This window comes from Gymnoscopelus braueri, assembly GCF_963280865.1.
Source record: "Gymnoscopelus braueri genome assembly, chromosome: 11".
In the NCBI taxonomy this organism is placed as follows: domain Eukaryota; kingdom Metazoa; phylum Chordata; class Actinopteri; order Myctophiformes; family Myctophidae; genus Gymnoscopelus; species Gymnoscopelus braueri.
This window is the reverse complement of record NC_137613.1, coordinates 12,182,204-12,201,792: the sequence shown is the minus strand read 5'-3', so window position 1 is coordinate 12,201,792 and position 19,589 is coordinate 12,182,204. Positions and strand designations below refer to the sequence as shown.

The following is a 19,589-nucleotide window of genomic DNA, read 5'->3' as shown; positions in this document are numbered from 1 at the left end:
TAAAATGTATGTTGGCGGTGCCTTGATGGTGTTGTAATGGCTGATCTTACACTTGTTTGCATGCTGAAAATAGCCGAACTACAAGCTCACAACATGTCGCAGCGCGACGCGTTGTCAGCTTGTAGATCTGCTATTGTCAGAGCACAACACCCGAGCGCAACCAAACATACATTTACTTGTCTTTTAGTTCTACTGGATCTCTTCTCCACTACTAGTCCCTCACTAACATTTTAGTCTCGTTTTTATTTGTTGACGAAATTGTCAATATATTTAGTCTTAGTTTTAGTCATTGTAGCTTAGTTTTTATTTAGTTTTTATCTAGTTTTCGTCAGTCAAAAAAGGTAGTCGACGAACATTTTTCGTCATAGATTTAGTCGACGAAATAACCACCTTAAAACCTTCTCTCTCTCTCTGTGTGTCTCTTCCTCTGGCGACGGGTTCAGGAGGATCGTGTGGAGATCCTCAGGGCTCTGAGCGCGGGCCTGCCCCTGGCCGATGACGTGGACCTGGGGCAGCTGGCCGCCGCCACGGAGCGTTTCACCGGAGCCGACCTGAGAGCCCTGCTGTACAACGGACAGCTGGAGGCGGCACACGGCAGCCTGGCGGCCAGCACCACACATGTCAGTACTACTGGGGGTTGGGTTCCTTATGGATTTTAACCATTCCGGTTCCTTAACGATTCCCTCACAGAGTTATGGTGGTCCTTGAAATTAAAAAGTTTGAGAACCACCAGATATCTTTATTTTATTTTGTGTTCCCACCTCCACTAACAAGTCTATTGTGAAAAAACAAACTGTACCATTATGTCTTCTATCCCATGTCCAACTCTTTCTGATGTCGCTTTCATGATCATTTTATCATCATGGCTGGGATAAAAAAAATATTTTGAGTACCTCTGCTTAGGCCTGTCACCATTATGAATTGTACTTGACGATTAATTGTCATACAAATAGTTGCAATTAACAATTTAATTGTGTGGCTTTTAAACACAAGTTGCATGGGGCAGATATGACAAAAAACTCAAATGCACAAAGAAATTACTGACGATGAACGATACCAATAGTCAAAATGAATATTGTATTGTGGCGAAAACACAGCATGTTTAATATTTTATACTAAAGATTTGTAACAAAATAGTGTAAATAAATAATATTTACACTATTTTTGAAAATGTTTCAAAATGTATGAACCTTTCTCAACATGGAAACGATTAACGACGATCATGCAAATTCATTGCGATTATCTCAAATAATTGCGATTAGGTGATAATGGAATAATTGTGACAGGCGAGGGCATAGCAGTGGCGGACATTTTCTGTTTCCACTCCAAAATAGACAATGCATTTATCCCATTGAGATTTCCAAAAATATTGATATCAATTATTTTAAGCCTAGAATCAAGCCATCCAGGGTCCTGGTGAATCATGACCATAAAACGTTTGATTCTGTGAAAAAACGTTTTTGAAAACGGGAAAACAAAGGGTATTTATTAAATATAGTATATCATATAATTAAATATAATTTTTTTTAAAAATCACAGATTTTTTTTTATGGGGATCAACAACGCCTCGCCGTCTGGACAGGTGAGAGGACATTTGTGAACACAAACTAAATTTAAGTTGACTATTGTCGATGAAGTTTTATAAATACTTTTTTTCTTTGGCGCTGTAAGCATATTTTGATACCAATACCACAATTTAGCCATTTAGCAGACCATGCCTTTACGCTTTTACTCAAGTAAGATTTTGAATGCAGGCGTATTACTTTTAACAGCGTATCTATATTGGTACTGATACTTTTACTCAAGTAAAATCTACTGAGTATTTCTTCCACCACTGCGCCTATTACTGATCATCAATGTCATCTCCTTTAAAATACATGGAGGCACCACACGTATACCAGAAAGCCACTAGATGGCACTGTAAGACAACTTCTTTTGTTGTAAAACCCCAGAACTCTCAGTGCGTCTCTGGTCCAAACTCCATGAGCCAGGACCTCACAGGGTTGTCGGTACGACTCCCCCCGGCCTACATGCCTTCCATCCAGAGGGGCTTTGAGGAGCTGAACCAGGAGCAGATGGAGCGCCTCCTACAGGAGATCAGAACCATCAAGAGCAGCCACAGGAGAGACAATGTGAGTTACACCGTGCACAACACCGCCCGAGAGCTGTGGTGGAAATTAACTAAGTTTATTTGCTTAAGTACTGAGCTTTACTTGAGTATTTTCAGTTTTTTTTGTACTTTATACTTCTACTGCACAGTTTGCAAGTTGCTTTTAATGATGCCATGAGGATACTCATGAAAAAAGCCCAGAGGAGGCAGTGTTTGTCAATACAGGAGTGAGGACTTTTCCACCGGGGTTGAACCGGTTCCGTTTTTTTCCCCCCGCCTAATTTTGAACCAGTTCAGAGTGTTTCCACTGAAAATCAATTTGTTCAGAACCCTAAATGTTGGTTTGGAGCTGGAACCAAAAATGTCTTGTTTTTTCTTGCCCTGAACTCGTAACCAAAGTGGGCGTGTCACTATTCTACAGGTTGGAAGATGCAGATGTCATCATATAAACAATGGCAAAAGCAAGTGAAACATCATCATTTAAAAAAAAGAAAAGAAAGGGGAAACTGTTACTGACATTTACGATTGAATGTTCCCCGTGAAATGGACACTTCGACCAGTCATATTCGACACATTGCTGGCCCAGGCCTGGAATCGCGAACCTGGCCCCAGACGGGCTCTCTAACCATTCAGCTATGCCCCCAGTTGACAATAAACTGGTAGATTTAGTCGACTATAATTATATGATATTTAGTCGACTAAAACTAGACAAAAAGTAAAACATTTAAGATGACTAAAATATGACTAAAACTAAATGGAATTTTATTCAAAAGATTATGACTGAAACTAAATCAAAATTTGCTGTTAAAATCAACACTGGCGGAAAGAAAGGTAAAGGCAAACAGAAAGGTCTTTAGTTGTGTTTTATCAGAAATAAGAGTGGCAGCAGAACCTGCAGTTTTCTGAGAGTTTGTTCCAGTATATGTGGTTCATATAAACTAAATGCTGCTTCCCCAATCCCCACGTTTGTTTTTGTTTTTAGGGACAGAAAGCAGGTGGATCCAGTGAGCAGGTGACTCCAGTGTCCAGTGGATCAGGCCTGCTTCTCAGTCAGTCTCATCTGACCTCAGCTCTACTGACCACCAGAGCCTCTCTCAGCAAGGCTGACTGGAGCTCATACAACAGCCTGTGAGTACAATACACTGTTCTACACACTGTGGTTCTATAACTTTATTTATCATGTATTTCAAGAACCCCCATAACTCTGAGAATGTACACATTCTACAATAACAATACCACTGTGTGTACAAACAGGAATCACACACACACACATTCTAATCGTTTTTCAACCATAAAACAACAATTTCTCTTGTTAGCTTGGTTTGGTCCTCACAAGTCCTCACAACACACACACACACACACACACACACACACACACACACACACACACACACACACACTGCAGTTCACGGGTGCAAAGGTTAATCTAATTGATTATTAAAAAATATTGATTTAAATAAAATGATATATTTTCCCCAAAAACTTCTGTGTATTGAAAAGTAAAATAAAAAAATAAAAAATAGACCCAAAGTCCTGCATTGGAGGATGTAAAAGTTAGTTTAATGTTATTTTATATGTTTCTCTAGGTATGAAGCGTTCGGTGCTACAGGAGAAAGCAAAGTGCAGACTTCAGTCCCTTTTCAACCCGGACAGCGTGTCACTCTAGCCTAATGACACCTTAGCCTTGTCACATTATAGGAGCATGACTCCTTAGGACAGTGGTTCTCAACCTGTGGGTCGGGACCCCCACCCAGGGGGGTCCCTGCATGATTTTGAGGGGGGGGGGGGGGGGGGGTCCCCAGATGACAGTGAAATGACAATGTAAGGACTTTTAAGACCTTTTTAATACCTCAAAAAAATAACTAAGAAAAAAGGCCATTACTGTCTCAAAAGTAATCAACAAACTATACAATAGAAAATGGTCAAACCTTAAACAAATTGTCAAATAATATGAGAAAGAGGGGAAGAAAAAAATATGTGAGCTTGTAGATCACATATTGAACCGAGTCAAACAAAATGTAATGCCTCAACTCATACATTCCAAATGCTTATCAGGGTGTATGTGTGTGTGTGTGTGTGTGTGGGGGGGGGGGTCCCAGTTCAAATATGATCATTTTGGGGGGTCACGGCCTGAAAAGGTTGAGAACCCCTGCCCTAGACTGATGATGTAGTTTGTTTTCAACATTGGGTCAAAAAAACTACAGCATGCCCCTTTAACGGTTACCTTTGAATCTAATGTGCTAATTTGTGGACAATGTAAATCAAAGAGTTTAATATTTTAATGTTTCTTATTGGTCTTTTAAATGATTATGAATAGAATACACTTGAATGTATCATGTAATAAATGTACATATATGTAAAATAAAATCTAATCTAATTGTTGGTATAATTCTAGAATGCTTTTTGGTGAAGATTCAACAACCGTTTTATTATTTGTTCTCTTTATAATGCAACTACTACTATGGGATGCAGACAAAATAAGCTTGAATGTATTAATCTATGAAATCAGGAGCTGATAAAGAAACATATTGCATAGAGCACAGGTCTCTGCCAGGTCAGGTAGGTTATTGTGGCCTCCTGGTGGCACTATAAAAGGCTAATTCGAAAAGGGTGCCATTTCTTCTTAGGCCGTTCACGGCAATCGGACACTGCATTCATGATTTGAGGCATTTTGTTCCAAAAATGTGTTTTGCTAAATTAGACCTGCTGGTGGTGCTATATCAGGCCAATGTGAAAATGGTGGCATTTCTTCCTCGGCCTAGTGGGAATGTGCGTGCAAAATTTCACGGAAATTGCACGCTGCGTTCATGATTTGAGGCATTTTGTTCAAAACGGATCTGTCCTGCAAACTTTGGAAGCCAATCTTAGGCAATCAGGATGGAATATGGGAAATCGGACAAATCTGTGTTGATCACATGACTATAGAGATTCTGTGTACCGATTTGTGTGATGTTTGGACAAAATCTTTAGGAGTAGTTTAAAAAAATGTGTTTTGAACAAATCGGCGTCCTGGTGGCGCTATAACAGGCCAATCTGAAAAATTGGGGCAGAGGTTCTGAATTGGCATCCAGGGAGTGTGTGTGCACAGTTTCGCAGTGACCGGGCCAACGGTGACGGAGATTAGCTGCTCATAGACAGAAGGACACACTGATGGAGACGGAGACAATGACAGTAAGTATGCTTTTTACTCTGTTTATTTAACATAGTAGTGTAAAAGGATTTGTTTTCCCTTCAGATTTACAGTGGCAGACATACTGGTTGCAGAAAAGGGGACCATATAGAAAAAGGCAACTTAAACGTTCTACAGTTAATTAAGTTGTCATTTTCCCCAAAACTTTTTGGAATGGATGGATTTTAATCTTGGAGCACCAGGTGGATGCAAATACAGCATCATGACTGTACAATAGAAACCTGGCAACTGGCTGGGTTGCCAAGACTGAAACTGTAGAACTACTGATCACTGACGGTAATCAACAGAATTTGTCATGAGATCATAATGAATAAATTGGTATCTTTTTTGTTGTCAAATATGAAAGGTGTTTTTCAGAACGAAGATAGCAGAATGTTCTGATGATTTGGCGAGACGATCTATTCTACGCAGGGCTCTGCAGGAGGCATGGATGGATGTTCATCCAGAGGTGTGTTGGCACGGCACACTTGTTCTGCCAGCCTGGTGCCAAGAGTCAATATTAAACAAATTCACTGCTTTATAAACATTGTTAATGTTTTCTCTGTGTCTGTCTGAGGCTAATCAGCGCCAGACGTCTTGCCTGGTGCTCACTGGCACCAGGCGTGCATGATTCTGTTGCACAAGAGATGTGTCAAGGGCTTTATAAAGCCAAGGCCTGCTGCAGGCGTGAACATGCAGGCGGCCTGCAGTTCAACACTACTGTTAGGAACATCTTCACTCTCCATTTAAATGTAAGAAGTTACAGTAAAAATGTGGTATTCACTCATATCTTTCATGACACTGTGACACAAGAGATATGTCAGGGGCAGAGGATTCTTGGTTCAAGACCTCCCTTTGACCATTTACAATCTCCATCTAAAGTCTATAAAGTTAAGTTTATCATTCTCACTTTTGTCTTTCATGCCTCTGTGGCACAAGAGGTATAACTAGATTAGTTGAAGGCTCTTGGTTCAAAACCCAAAAGTACAATATTAGCCTCTGAGATCAAGTATTTAGTATAGAAAGAAAATGGCATAGGCCTACTCAGGTTAAGTACAAGTTTTGGCTATGAGCCTTCCTCAGAGCATTCATATCACATAGATTCAACTCACCTCATACACAAGCTCAGAGTTCACCTACAGCTGAAATCTCAAGTCAATCACCAGGATCCAATCACTTGTATGCAAGAACAAAGGCAATTACAGGCAATTTGAGGCACATATCATAGAGTAACATAAAGTAACACATCAAAGATAGTCTTTCTTAAGAAGCATTTTTAAGCTATAATCGGGTGTCATATAGTGTTGAGTGTGTATATCCACTGCATTTTTCTCTGGGACAGTTTCTTTAGAATATCCCCCCCTCTCATAGGCATCAAGATGTTCTCAATCCAACAGAATTTGAATGAAGAGGGTGAACCATGATTTGCTTCAGCATAATGTTTTGCAATTGCATAATACATATTTCCTGTAGTTTTATGCTCTGATATTGTTTGTTTGAGGGGTCGTTTAGTTTGTCCTACGTATGCTAGACCACAGGGACATAACAACATGTAAATCACATTATGCTGATTTGCAGTTGATTAATTCACGAATAGGAATGTTCCTTGTGTGTGGGGATGATTGAATGATTTCTTGTCTGTTGTGTTGAAACTGGAATCTCCACATAAATCATAATTATCACCTTTTACTGCTCTAACGATGGAGCAGTGGACTTAAACCCTCAGTCACTTTATGACTTGACTACTTGGAAGTTAATGATTAACTAGGGATGAGAATCTAACATTAATACTCTCACTTGTGTTCACGCTGGTTAGTTGTATAGGAGTCAGTAATGTGTGAGGATTTGTATGAATTAGTTTTTCAAGTCTAAAGCGTATGCCAAGCAGTGAAAGGTAAGAGATTCTCTTTACATTTTTCAACCTTTAATGATGAAGAAATCTGTCTGCAGAACCACTGTAGGTTTCAGGGTTTGTGAGCAGGAAACAACAGTCGGTATGAACTGTTGGTTACTTGTGACCAGTGGTGGAAAAAGTACTCACATTTTTTACTTAAGTAAAAGTGTCAATATTGCAGTGTAGAAATACTCTGTTACAAGTAAAAAGTCTGGTTATCAAAATTTACTTGAGTAAAAGTGCAATAGTATTGGCTTGAAAATATACTTAAAATAGTAAAAGTACTCATTATGCATAATGTCCCATTTTAAGTTCAAAATGTACGAAAATCTTTTGAAAATGGCAGATCTACAAGCTCACAATGCGTCGCATTGTGAGCTTGTAGATCGGCTATTTTCAAATGGCCAAAATATATATATATAGGGCTGAAGTGAGTAATGTATGTTTTGTGATAATAATCTAAATCTGCAAAGTAACTAAAGTTTTCAAGTCATTGTAGTGGAGTAAAAGTACAATATTTGCCCCTGAGATGTTGTGGAGTAGAAGTAAAAGTACTGGAAATTGGAAATACTCAAAAAATACCTCAACATTTTACTTAGGTACAGTACTTGAGTAAATGTAGTTAGTTACTTTACACCACTGCTTTTGACCAAATGCAAAGAAAGTAATATCCATTCTCATGAAGAAGATTGCAGCTCACAAATCACAAACTATTTACAGATAAATGTGATGAATGTTAGGTGTGGTAATTTGGTTATTTCTCTTCTATACAGGAGACATGGCAGCGGCCAGAGGTCATGGTAGGTCACAACACAGTTTATTGTTTTTTTCCTGATAGATGAACCATCATATACTGATATGAGGAGTAGGGAGATATGTGGTTCACACGCCAAGCAATAATACATAAACATTATCATTCACAGACAGACAAGCCAGACCTTTGCTTAAATATACATCACTAAATCTTTACTTTTTTAAATTCAGGGCAAGGGGTTCACGTGAGCACGCTGTTTTTGGTCAGTGGATTAACCCTTTAAGACCGGGAAATAATCTGTCATTTAAAAAAAAAAAAAAACGCTAGCAGATATACAAGCTCACAGCTCACTAAGAACAGTGATGCAATGCTGAATTGGAACGTGGTTGCACTGTATTTTAATGACGTGACGCGCACGTCGCTTAACACCTACATTACAGGTCACACAATGGACAATTGATATGCATCTAGACTTATTCCTATGTTAATTCACCTGGTGTGAGTCGGGGGAGCCTTTGAAAACTTTGTTGAGGTGTGAATTTAAAATCGTTTTAAATCTATGCGTGTGCCTGTACGTGCTCCTGGTCAAATAGGTTCATGCAAGGCGTGCAAGGCCGTCCTGTGAGCATTGCACCCCTGACTATGAACTTATAGATCTGCAAATTTTTTGAAAAGTGGTCGGTCATTCAATATTTATATTTTTAAAGTGAACATTTGTAATTCAAATCTTTGCTTCTGGGGATTCTACAAAATGTCTTCTAAACCTTAACAGTTTAAAAAATAAAAAAAAACGTATGTTGCTTTAAAATCGGTGGTTCTCAAACTTTTTTCATGTCAAGGACCTCCCAAAATTATGTATTTGGTTCCAAGGACCGCGCAGAAGCAAAGATATGAGTTAAAAACATTTTATGAGTTTATATATGTAAAAAAAAATATATATGTGTATATTCAAAGATTTGCACACATTTTCAAGATTTCTTTAAACAAAAATAGCAGATCTACAAGCTCATAGCGTGGCACCCGTTGCCGCGCTATGAGCTTGTAGATCTGCTATTTTTGAATAGCCAAAGAAATCTTAAAATGACACAGATGCGTTCCCTTCCCGGTCTTAATGGGTTAAGATGCTGCTTGGCAATTAGACAAATAAACACAATGACTGTATATTGTTGTATGAAAAATATGCTTTGGGTTAGTGGATTAATGTGTGTGTGTGCGTGTGTGTGTGTGTGTGTGTGTGTGTGTGTGTGTGTGTGTGTGTGTGTGTGTGGGGAGGAGTCATTGTAAAGTGTTGGTTACATCACTGCATGTCTTCTTAATTATGGTTACGTTTAAATGAACAGTAATTCTTTCTTCACTAACTGTGTCTTTTCTTCACTCCAGGTGACTTTAAACTCGTCACTAGAGGCTATGTTTGGGGTTCTATAGGTGGTAGTCCCACCCTCCCCTGTCAGCTCTCTCCTGAGACCAGCGCGTCTTCCATGACAATCAGGTGGTTTAAGGAGTCAGAGTGTATTTACCTTTATAAGAATGGTCAGGTGATAGAGGGGAGGGGCTACAAGGGCAGATTGACCCTGAACATCCAGGATCTGCAGAAAGGCAATGTGTCTCTGACACTGAGAGGCTACAGATGGACAGATGATGGAGTTTACATCTGTCAGGTCAAACATGGAGAACAGGAGGAGGAGATTGCTGTGGGATTAACATGTAAGTGACCTACTGTCACTGTGCATTATTAACCGTGATATTCTAGCTGTCAGGTGGAAACCTTGTATGTCCAAAACTGTTACTTTTCAGGAAATGAAAAAAAAAGAACATGACTGTGTTCTAAAGGATCTAATGTAGTTATTATTTAGTCACAAGCTATTGTTAATACACTTCATCAAATATTTATAAACCCCAAACCACTTTCCAAATGTTTCAAACTAGCAAGAATAGCCAATCTACAAGCTCACAATCACTGTGCGACGCGTTGTGAGCTTGTAGATCGGCTATTTTTCCAATTGTTGTGTGACATTGTAGTATGATGCAGTAAGGCATTCAGTTACGAAATAACAAACACATAAAAGTTAAAATATGGAGATACAAGGTTTCTGCCCGACAGCAACGATATGTATATATAATTATGTAATCATGTTTATCTCTCCATGTATAAATTACACTGTGCTTTCATATAATGGCTATAAGTGTTTACTGTAATCTAGGTCTTCATTATTTTCCATATAGTCACTTTATGATAGCTTATTGGTCTTTCTGATTTGATGACTTCATTGATAGATAGATTAATAGATACCTTATTAATCCCAGAGGGGAAATTCGGATATCCCATAGCTCATAGAGGCAAGGTTAGTTAAAAACACATCACAAAAAAGGGGGGGGGGAGGGGGGGCACTGGTTAAAAACTGAGAGAAGACAAATATAAAAGATATATTATGAAATAAGCATAAAAAAGCATTTAAAAGGTGTCACTGGGAATAAAAATAAAAATCACCCATTGTCATTGCACATAGACCCATAAATGATGACAAGTCATTCAATCATATTAAAGGATACATTAAAGCTGCACTCTGTAACTTTCATGTGTTTCTATGTGTTTACATATTGCACTAACATGTGCTCTCCCTTAACCCATTAAGACCGGGAACGCATTCGTGTCACTTTCAGATTTCTTTGGCTATTCAAAAATAGCAGATATACAAGCTCATAGCGTGGCACTGAATGCCGCGCTATGAGCTTGTATATCTGCTATTTTTGAATAGCCAAAACAATCTTAAAATGACAGAGATGCGTTCCCGGTCTTAAAGGGTTAACATATACAGATACAGAATGCATGTTAATACCAGATATAAATGATGGCATACTGAGGAAGATTAAATGAATGAATCAGAAGATTATTATGGAGGATAAACTTGATTCCTGAGTAGTGTGGAGGTGAACGTTTTGTGCAAACATTAAAAATATGACAAGTTGATGCCCACAAGGCTGGTTAATAATAAATGGCATGGACTGCAGAAACAGTTGACGTGAATAGCAAATAATCTTGACATCAGACAATAGATTGATTCAATACTATAGTGTAGAATTGTATCTCTGACATTTAGTCACTTCACAAATGAAATTAGAATGTTGTAATTAGAATGCTGAATCATTATGATTAATGAAGCAAGATATTACTTTGTAAAATAATTGAGATAGTCGATTAATTTAACCCATTCTATTATTGCATTCCATATTTCAGGTTCCTTAACAATTTGCTAATTATTAGTAATCTTTCTGTTTGTGAAGTATCAGTTTTCTAACCATTCCAACCATGTGTTTTCTCTTTACATGAATGATGAATGTGAACGTGAACTAGTGGGATGTGAGTATTAAATCAATTCTACTTCATGGCCTCCAATGTGTTTTCAGATTGACATCAAGTTTTCACCATAGCAGAATACAAACTGAAGGAGTCTTAAGCAATGAAACCCTCTATACTTAGTGAAACAGACCTGAGTTAACTCTGTACTTGGACCACTTTTCCCCTCTTTACCAAATATCTTCATAAAAAAAAGCCGATGTACAAACTCACATCGTTAATTATCATTAACCGTGATATTGTAGATGTCAGGTGGAAACCGTGTATGTCCAAAACTGTTACTTTTCAGGAAATGGAAAAAAAGAACATGACTGTGTTCTAAAGGATCTAATTTAGTTATTATTTAGTCACAAGCTATTGTTAATACTCTTCATCAAATATTTATAAAACCCCAAACTTAACCACTTTCACAATTTTTTAAATAGCAAGAATAGCCGATCTGCAAGCTCACAACGCGCCACGGTGCGACACGTTGTGAGCTTGTAGATCGGCTATTTTTGCAATTGTTGTGTGACATTGTAGTATGATGCAGTAAGGCATTCAGTTGCGAAATAACAAACAAACATAAAAGGTAAAATACGGAGATACAAGGTTTCTGCCCGACAGCAACGATATGTATATATAATTATGTAATCATGTTTAACCCATCACGATCCATCCTATGTGTTTACATATTGCACTAACATGTTTTCTCCCGTAACCCATTAAGACCGGGAACGCATCCGTGTCACTTTCAGATTTCTTTGGCTATTCAAAAATAGCAGATATACAAGTTCATAGCACGGCACCGAGTGCTGCGCTTTGAGCTTGTAGATCTGCCATTTTTTTTTTAAATGTGTGCAAATCTTTGAATATATATGTTTTTAAAGCAAACATTTTTATCTCAAATCTTTGAACGTATTTTGCTATAATATCAGTGGTTCCCCAACTTTTTCATGTCAAGGACCACCCAAAATGATATGTATTTGGCCGTGGACCCCCACCTCAAAATATTTTGTTCCAGGGACCCCCAGAAGTTGTAACAGAGTTAAAAATGTTCGCTTAAAAAAGATACATATTCAAAGATTTGCACAAATGTTCAAACGTTTTTCAAAAATAGCAGATCTACAAGCTCATAGCGCGGCACTCGGTGCCGCACTATGAGCTTGTATATCTGCTATTTTTGAATAGCCAAAACAATCTTAAAATGACAGAGATGCGTTCCCGGTCTTAAAGGATTAACATATACAGATACAGAATGCATGTTAATACCAGATATAAATGATGGCATACTGAGGAAGATTAAATGAATGAATATTTCAGGTTCCTTAACAATTTGCTAATTATTAGTAATCTTTCTGTTTGTGAAGTATCAGTTTTCTAACCATTCCAACCATGTGTTTTCTCTTTACATGAATGATGAATGTGAACGTGAACTAGCTGGATGTGAGTATTAAATCAATTCTACTTCATGTCCTCCAACATGTTTTCAGATTAACATCAAGTTTTCACCATAGCAGAATACAAACTGAAGGAGTCTTAACCAATGAAACCCTCTCTACTTAGTGAAACAGACCTGAGTTAACTCTGTACTTGGACCACTTTTCCCCTCTATACCAAATATTTTCATAAAAAAAAGACGATGTACAAACTCACATCGTTAATTATCATTAAGGTGATATTGTAGATGTCAGGTGGAAACCTTGTATGTCCAAAACTGTTACTTTTCAGGAAATGGAAAAAAAAAGAACATGACTGTGTTCTAAAGGATCTAATGTAGTTATTATTTAGTCACAAGCTATTGTTAATACTCTTCATCAAATATTTATAAAACCCCAAACGTAACCACTTTCACAATTTTTTAAACTAGCAAGAATAGCCGATCTGCAAGCTCACAACGCGCCACGGTGCGACTCGTTGTGAGCTTGTAGATCGGCTATTTTTGCAATTGTTGTGTGACATTGTAGTATGATGCAGTAAGGCATTCAGTTGCGAAATAACAAACAAACATAAAAGGTAAAATACGGAGATACAAGGTTTCTGCCCGACAGCAACGATATGTATATATAATTATGTAATCATGTTTAACCCATCACGATCCATCCTATGTGTTTACATATTGCACTAACATGTTTTCTCCTGTAACCCATTAAGACCGGGAACGCATCCGTGTCACTTTCAGATTTCTTTGGCTATTCAAAAATAGCAGATATACAAGTTCATAGCGCGGCACCGAGTGCTGCGCTTTGAGCTTGTAGATCTGCCATTTTTTTGGAAAATGTGTGCAAATCTTTGAATATATATGTTTTTAAAGCAAACATTTTTATCTCAAGTCTTTGAACGTATTTTGCTATAATATCAGTGGTTCCCCAACCTTTTCATGTCAAGGACCACCCAAAATGATATGTATTTTGCCGTGGACCCCCACCTCAAAATATTTTGTTCCAGGGACCCCCAGAAGTTGTAACAGAGTTAAAAATGTTCGCTTAAAAAAAATACATATTCAAAGATTTGCACAAATGTTCAAACGTTTTTCAAAAATAGCAGATCTACAAGCTCATAGCGCGGCACTCGGTGCCGCACTATGAGCTTGTATATCTGCTATTTTTGAATAGGCAAAACAATCTTAAAATGACAGAGATGCGTTCCCGGTCTTAAAGGGTTAACATATACAGATACAGAATGCATGTTAATACCAGATATAAATGATGGCATACTGAGGAAGATTAAATGAATGAATCAGAAGATTATTATGGAGGATAAACTTGATTCCTGAGTAGTGTGGAGGTGAACGTTTTGTGCAACATTAAAAATATGACAAGTTGATGCCCACAAGGCTGGTTAATAAGTAATGGCATGGACTGCAGAAACAGTTGACGTGAATAGCAAATAATATTGACATTAGATAATAGATTGATTCAAGTAATGAACACTTTCTTTTTACTATGAAACTGATCATTTTACTATAAACCAATCTGTCATAGCAGATGAAAATGTTTCACTCTTAATATATACTATAGTGTAGAATTGTATCTCTAAGCTGACATTTAGTCACTTCACAAATGAAATTAGAATGTTGTAATTGGAATGCTGAATCATTATGATTAATGAAGCAAGCTATTACTTTGTAAAATAATTGAGATAGTCGATTAATTTAACCCATTCTATTGCATTCCATATTTCAGGTTTCTTAACAATTTGCTAATTATTAGTAATCTTTCTGTTTGTGAAGTATCAGTTTTCTAACCATTCCAACCGTGTGTTTTCTCTTTACATGAATGATGAATGTGAACGTGAACTAGGGACATATAGTGAGTATTAAATCAATTCTACTTCATGGCCTCCAATGTGTTTTCACCATAGCAGAATACAAACTGAAGGAGTCTTAACCAATGAAACCCTCTATACTTAGTGAAACAGACCTGAGTTAACTCTGTACTTGGACCACTTTTCCCCTCTATACCAAATATCTAATATTCTGATTCCAGGTTATTTAGCAATTTATAAGAAAACACTCGGTCTTGTTTATGTATAAAATATCAGTTTTCTAAACACATGTTTTTCTTTTTCTTTTCATGCATTATGAATATGAAGGTCGTGGTGAGTATCAAACATATTCTACTTCATGTTCTCTGATGTGTTTTCAGATTAATATCACGTTCTCACAATCATAAAACACAAATTGAATGGATCTAATAAGTCTTCACAGTGAATGACTGTGTATTTTACATTGCTTGATGTTTCAAGCCTAACTTTTTATTACAAGGATGGTCATTTGCTTATATGAATACAAATATGACCTTTTCTGTCAAATCCCAAGAGTTATTATTAAGGTCATGAGCTTCCCAAATTACCTCTTGTACTAATGTTTGCAGTTTTGATACAAAATATATACATATAGGTTTCTCCTTCATAAAGGTTTTACTGATTGGTCAACTAGATAGATTATTACACCATATGACAGTCTCTCTTTGGCTCATCGCCAGACATCACTGACCCCAAGCTAATTTTATGTTACATCAGTTTGCTCTTGGGAGAAATGTCTAGGCCTCTTCTTCCATGACACTGTGTAAATGCACAATGCACTGTAATAAAAAGTGATCATTTGATTGACCATGATTGAATCCACCTGCAACACAACCATAGACAATATTCAGCATAATCCAACCCATCTCACCACTGCACCAGATATGAACCCTTCCCTGGTCCTGACAATTCAAAAAGTCTGTTGCCACGCCCCACTTGCCACACCATTGACCATCTGACCCGCTCTGCATAAGTTCTGCTTCTGAAATTGGGTTCTCTAAAAACTGTCTTTATTCTGCAGAAATAGTACACATTTGTATCTGGATGAAAGGAACCACGTAGGTGTTATAGTCAGGTTAGTTAGATGAAACATACTGTACTATTTGCATGAGCTGAATAACTGACTCAGATAGAGTATGATTGCATTTTAATAACATAGATTCTGATTGTTATGCAACCAGCCAGTGTATCAAATAACCTTGAGAATTAAGAGATATAAATCTGGAGAGGGGGAATTCATTATCTAGCCTTGTAATAAGAGCAGTTCATTTCATGCATTGCTTCAGAAACCATAGTATGATATAATTTGTCCTCTAATAGAAGATGTAAACTTCTCTCATAGGCTGAAACACCTGGTGTGACATTAGTGTTTTGAAGAAATGTATCTGACCTGATACAACGTTGAGAATCAAGGCCAATGGGATCTGGATTGGTTAAATTGTCCTGCAAGAGAGAGTTCAAAGGTCACAGGTGTGATCAGATATCACAACAGTCTTCTATTAAGTCGGTTGTTATCTAACAGAAAATGAAAGTCTCTGCAAGAAAAAATTATCTCACCCACTCACCCAGTGTGAATAAACAGTGCTTTTTGGCCCCAAGGACCCCTTCCAATATGTTGAATACCTTCGCGGAGATACATGCTGCTGGCTGTGTCTTTGGTGTTTACTGTACTGTGGTACAAAGCCACAAGGAAACTAAACATCTGTTACAGGGGAGAGCAGATGATAACTTCTGTCTGGACAGTGTCTCTCTGAATGTTTGTGGAGATGACTGATTTATCCTTAGTTACACCTATAGCTCTGAGTCCAATTAGTTTGACTCAGGCAGGTATGGCTGCTTAAATCAGTCATTCCCCATCCTATAATTAGATGTAAATTAACATTGTGGCACTTCAGTATTTATTTATTTATGTAGTTGAGTTATCTTGAACTCTCAGCCCAGGACCCATGGGAGGAGAGTGACCTAAGTATTCACACAAATCAGTAATTCAGCTTATATTTACATAATAATAATGTACTGTATATAATACTATAATATCATAATATTTACAATAGGTATACAAAATCTGTTTTTATCTGATGTGTTCAGATTCTTGCATGCCTTTTCTTCTTCATGTACATGTAATCAAGACTGAAGTTAATTTAATGTTAAATGTATTATCCAGTCAGTATAACATGATGAAGAGTTGTTATTAAAACACAGTTTAACTATCTTTATGTAGCTGAAGATAAAGCTGAAGCTAAAGCGCAAGCTGAAACTTATCTCAGCAAGGAGAGAGCAGAGCAGAAGAATAGAAGACTGAATTCAGCTCACGTGTTTGGTAAGTAGGATATCAATAGACTTAACGAAAACTATACATTCAACTTTATTATACTGTACATTTATCAATGAAACAATTACACACACACACACACACACACACACACACACACACACACACACACACACACACACACACACACACACACACACACACACACACACACACACACACACACATATACACGTTTGTATTGCTATACTTGTGAGGACAAAGGTTTTAGGACAGTGATTTTACACATGTTTAACCGCAAAGCCGAAAATATCCAATCTACAAGCTCACGACATGTTGTGCTGCGACACTTAGTGAGCTTGTACATTGGTTATTTTCAGTGCACGACACCGGCGTGCGATTACATTTAAATCTTAACCCCTAAACTTAACCTCTAAATGTCTAATCCTAACCTTAAACAAAACCTATAATCTTTTCCTAATTGTATGCCTACTCTAAAAAAGAGTTTCTAACCATAAAACAACCATTTCTCCTAGAAAATGGTCCTCACAATGTCTATTTCTCAAATTATACTATACTTGTGGGGACGTTTGGCCCTCACAAGTTGAGTTATACAAGCATACAAACACACACACACACACACACACACACACACACACACACACACACACACTTAAGATGTCTGTGGTTCCTTTAAACTTATGTGTGTTCTTTATATTCTACAAAAGCGGCACAACTGGATTTGGCCGAGGATATGACCCAGGATCAGAGACAACTGTTCCTGAATATGACCCGCAATCAGCAGTTCCTACTGACCTGCCAGAAATACCAAGAACTGAAGAAAGGTAATACATTACTGACAGAAAAAGTCCAAGAATTGGATAGAAGTACTGACAGAAGAAGACAAAGAACTGAAGAAAAGTAATACATTACTGACACAAAACATGATATAGAGCTTAACATGTGAACTATTGATATAGAGCTTAACATGATATAGAGCTTAACATGTGAACTAATTATATAGAGCTTAACATGATATAGAGCTCAACATGTGAACTAATGGTATAGACCTTAACATGATATAGAGCTTAACATGTGAACTAATGATCTAGAGCTTAACATGATATAGAGCTTAACATGTGAACGAATGATATAGAGCTTAACATTATATAGAGCTTAACATGTGAACTACTGATATAGAGCTTAACATGATATAGAGCTTAACATGTGAACTAATGATATAGAGCTTAACATTATATAGAGCTTAACATGTGAACTAATGATATAGAGCTTAACATTATATATAGCTTAACATGATGTAGAGCTTAAAATGTGAACTAATGATATAGAGCTTAACATGTGAACTACTGATATAGAGATTAACATGATATAGAGCTTAACATGATATAGAGCTTAACATGTGAACTAATGATATAGATCTTAACATGATATAGAGCTCAACATGTGAACTACTGATATAGAGCTTAACATGATATAGAGCTTAACATGTGAACTACTGATATAGAGCTTAACATGATATAGAGCTGGTAAATAAATAATAGACTTCAAACTTAAATAAATAACAAACAAACAACCAAACAGATAAACAAAACAATACTTCTTTCACAAGCTCCTTCACATCACAATCTCTTTCAAACATGACCAACAACAACTACTCGGACGTAAGGGTGAACGTCACCGCAGAGCGACGCTCCAAACAATAACAACAGTTCACGCGTTACTGTCCAAACGGCCTCTTTTCCCCACGCTCTCGAGTAAGTCTATTAGTCCTTATATCCAAATGAAACGATAACGATCTTCCGCACAACGCGGTCCGAAGATAACTTAAAGTTTGGGGTACCCCATTATTTGTAATCCACAGGAACAGAAATATGGACTTATCTCACCCGCGGCTCCGTCAGAATCCTCTCGGTGACCGGCGGTTTGTTCATAAATCCAGTGCGATTGTAACCCCACGGCAGCAACGACTCGTTCCTCTTCCGTTGGGCTCGCTATTTCTTTGTTCTTGGCTGCAGCTTACTGTTTAGTTAAAAACTATAACCTAAACTAGTAACACTGGCACACAGGAGATCTCCTCTCGATTCACCAGTTCACACCGGTATTTGTTCCCCCCTCCCCCCAGTGCCGCACCCTCTACTTGAAACGTCGGGTGGCTCATTCAATCACCCACTGACCCATTACCCTCACGTGAATTGGAAATGTCCATATGACTCATAGTTTCCCACATGTTTCATATCGATCAGATACAATTACATGCATAAGTAAATCAGATGTTACATATCACTCGTATATAATAACACCCATAGATCAAGCAGATAAATATAATAAATATAATGTGCATTTGTCACAAATGTACAAATGTTTTAATTCCTAAAGTGTTGGCTAAGTTGTGACCAAATGGACTGACGGCCCTCATATCTCTGTCTGTCGGTACCTCTGTGCACGCTGCACACTAAAATCCTCAGTGTTCATTTATCCATTATTAACTCCAGATATAACGACATGGACCATTATCCGTTTGATGTCGAACTAATAATTATCCATAGATATTCTATGACGTATATGGAAACGCTCCCGTATGTATAGCCTCCTGGAGGTCTGTTTTGACACAAATATAACCTATATATATAGATTCTTTTTTTTTCTTTATAAAATAATATAAAAGACAGCATTCTAAAGTTTTGTAACTTAATATAAAATGACGAAAAGTACATTCAAAGTGGAACAAA

General features: G+C 37.4%; 1 protein-coding gene across 1 annotated transcript in view; it reads left to right on the top strand.

Moving 5' to 3' along the window:
* pex1 (peroxisomal biogenesis factor 1) overlaps positions 1–18,810 on the top strand; it is a gene marked incomplete at both ends in the record, with an annotated part of 35,520 nt that extends 16,710 nt beyond the window's left edge. Inside the window, 8 exons of the mRNA XM_080442503.1 lie at positions 444–620; positions 1,953–2,132; positions 3,093–3,238; positions 6,622–6,692; positions 7,947–7,973; positions 9,308–9,631; positions 17,568–17,684; positions 18,722–18,810. Of these exons, the coding sequence (XP_080298629.1) occupies positions 444–620; positions 1,953–2,132; positions 3,093–3,238; positions 6,622–6,692; positions 7,947–7,973; positions 9,308–9,631; positions 17,568–17,684; positions 18,722–18,810 (1,131 nt within the window). The remainder of the gene's footprint in view (positions 1–443; positions 621–1,952; positions 2,133–3,092; positions 3,239–6,621; positions 6,693–7,946; positions 7,974–9,307; positions 9,632–17,567; positions 17,685–18,721) is intronic.
* Between the last annotated feature and the right edge of the window lie 779 nt (positions 18,811–19,589).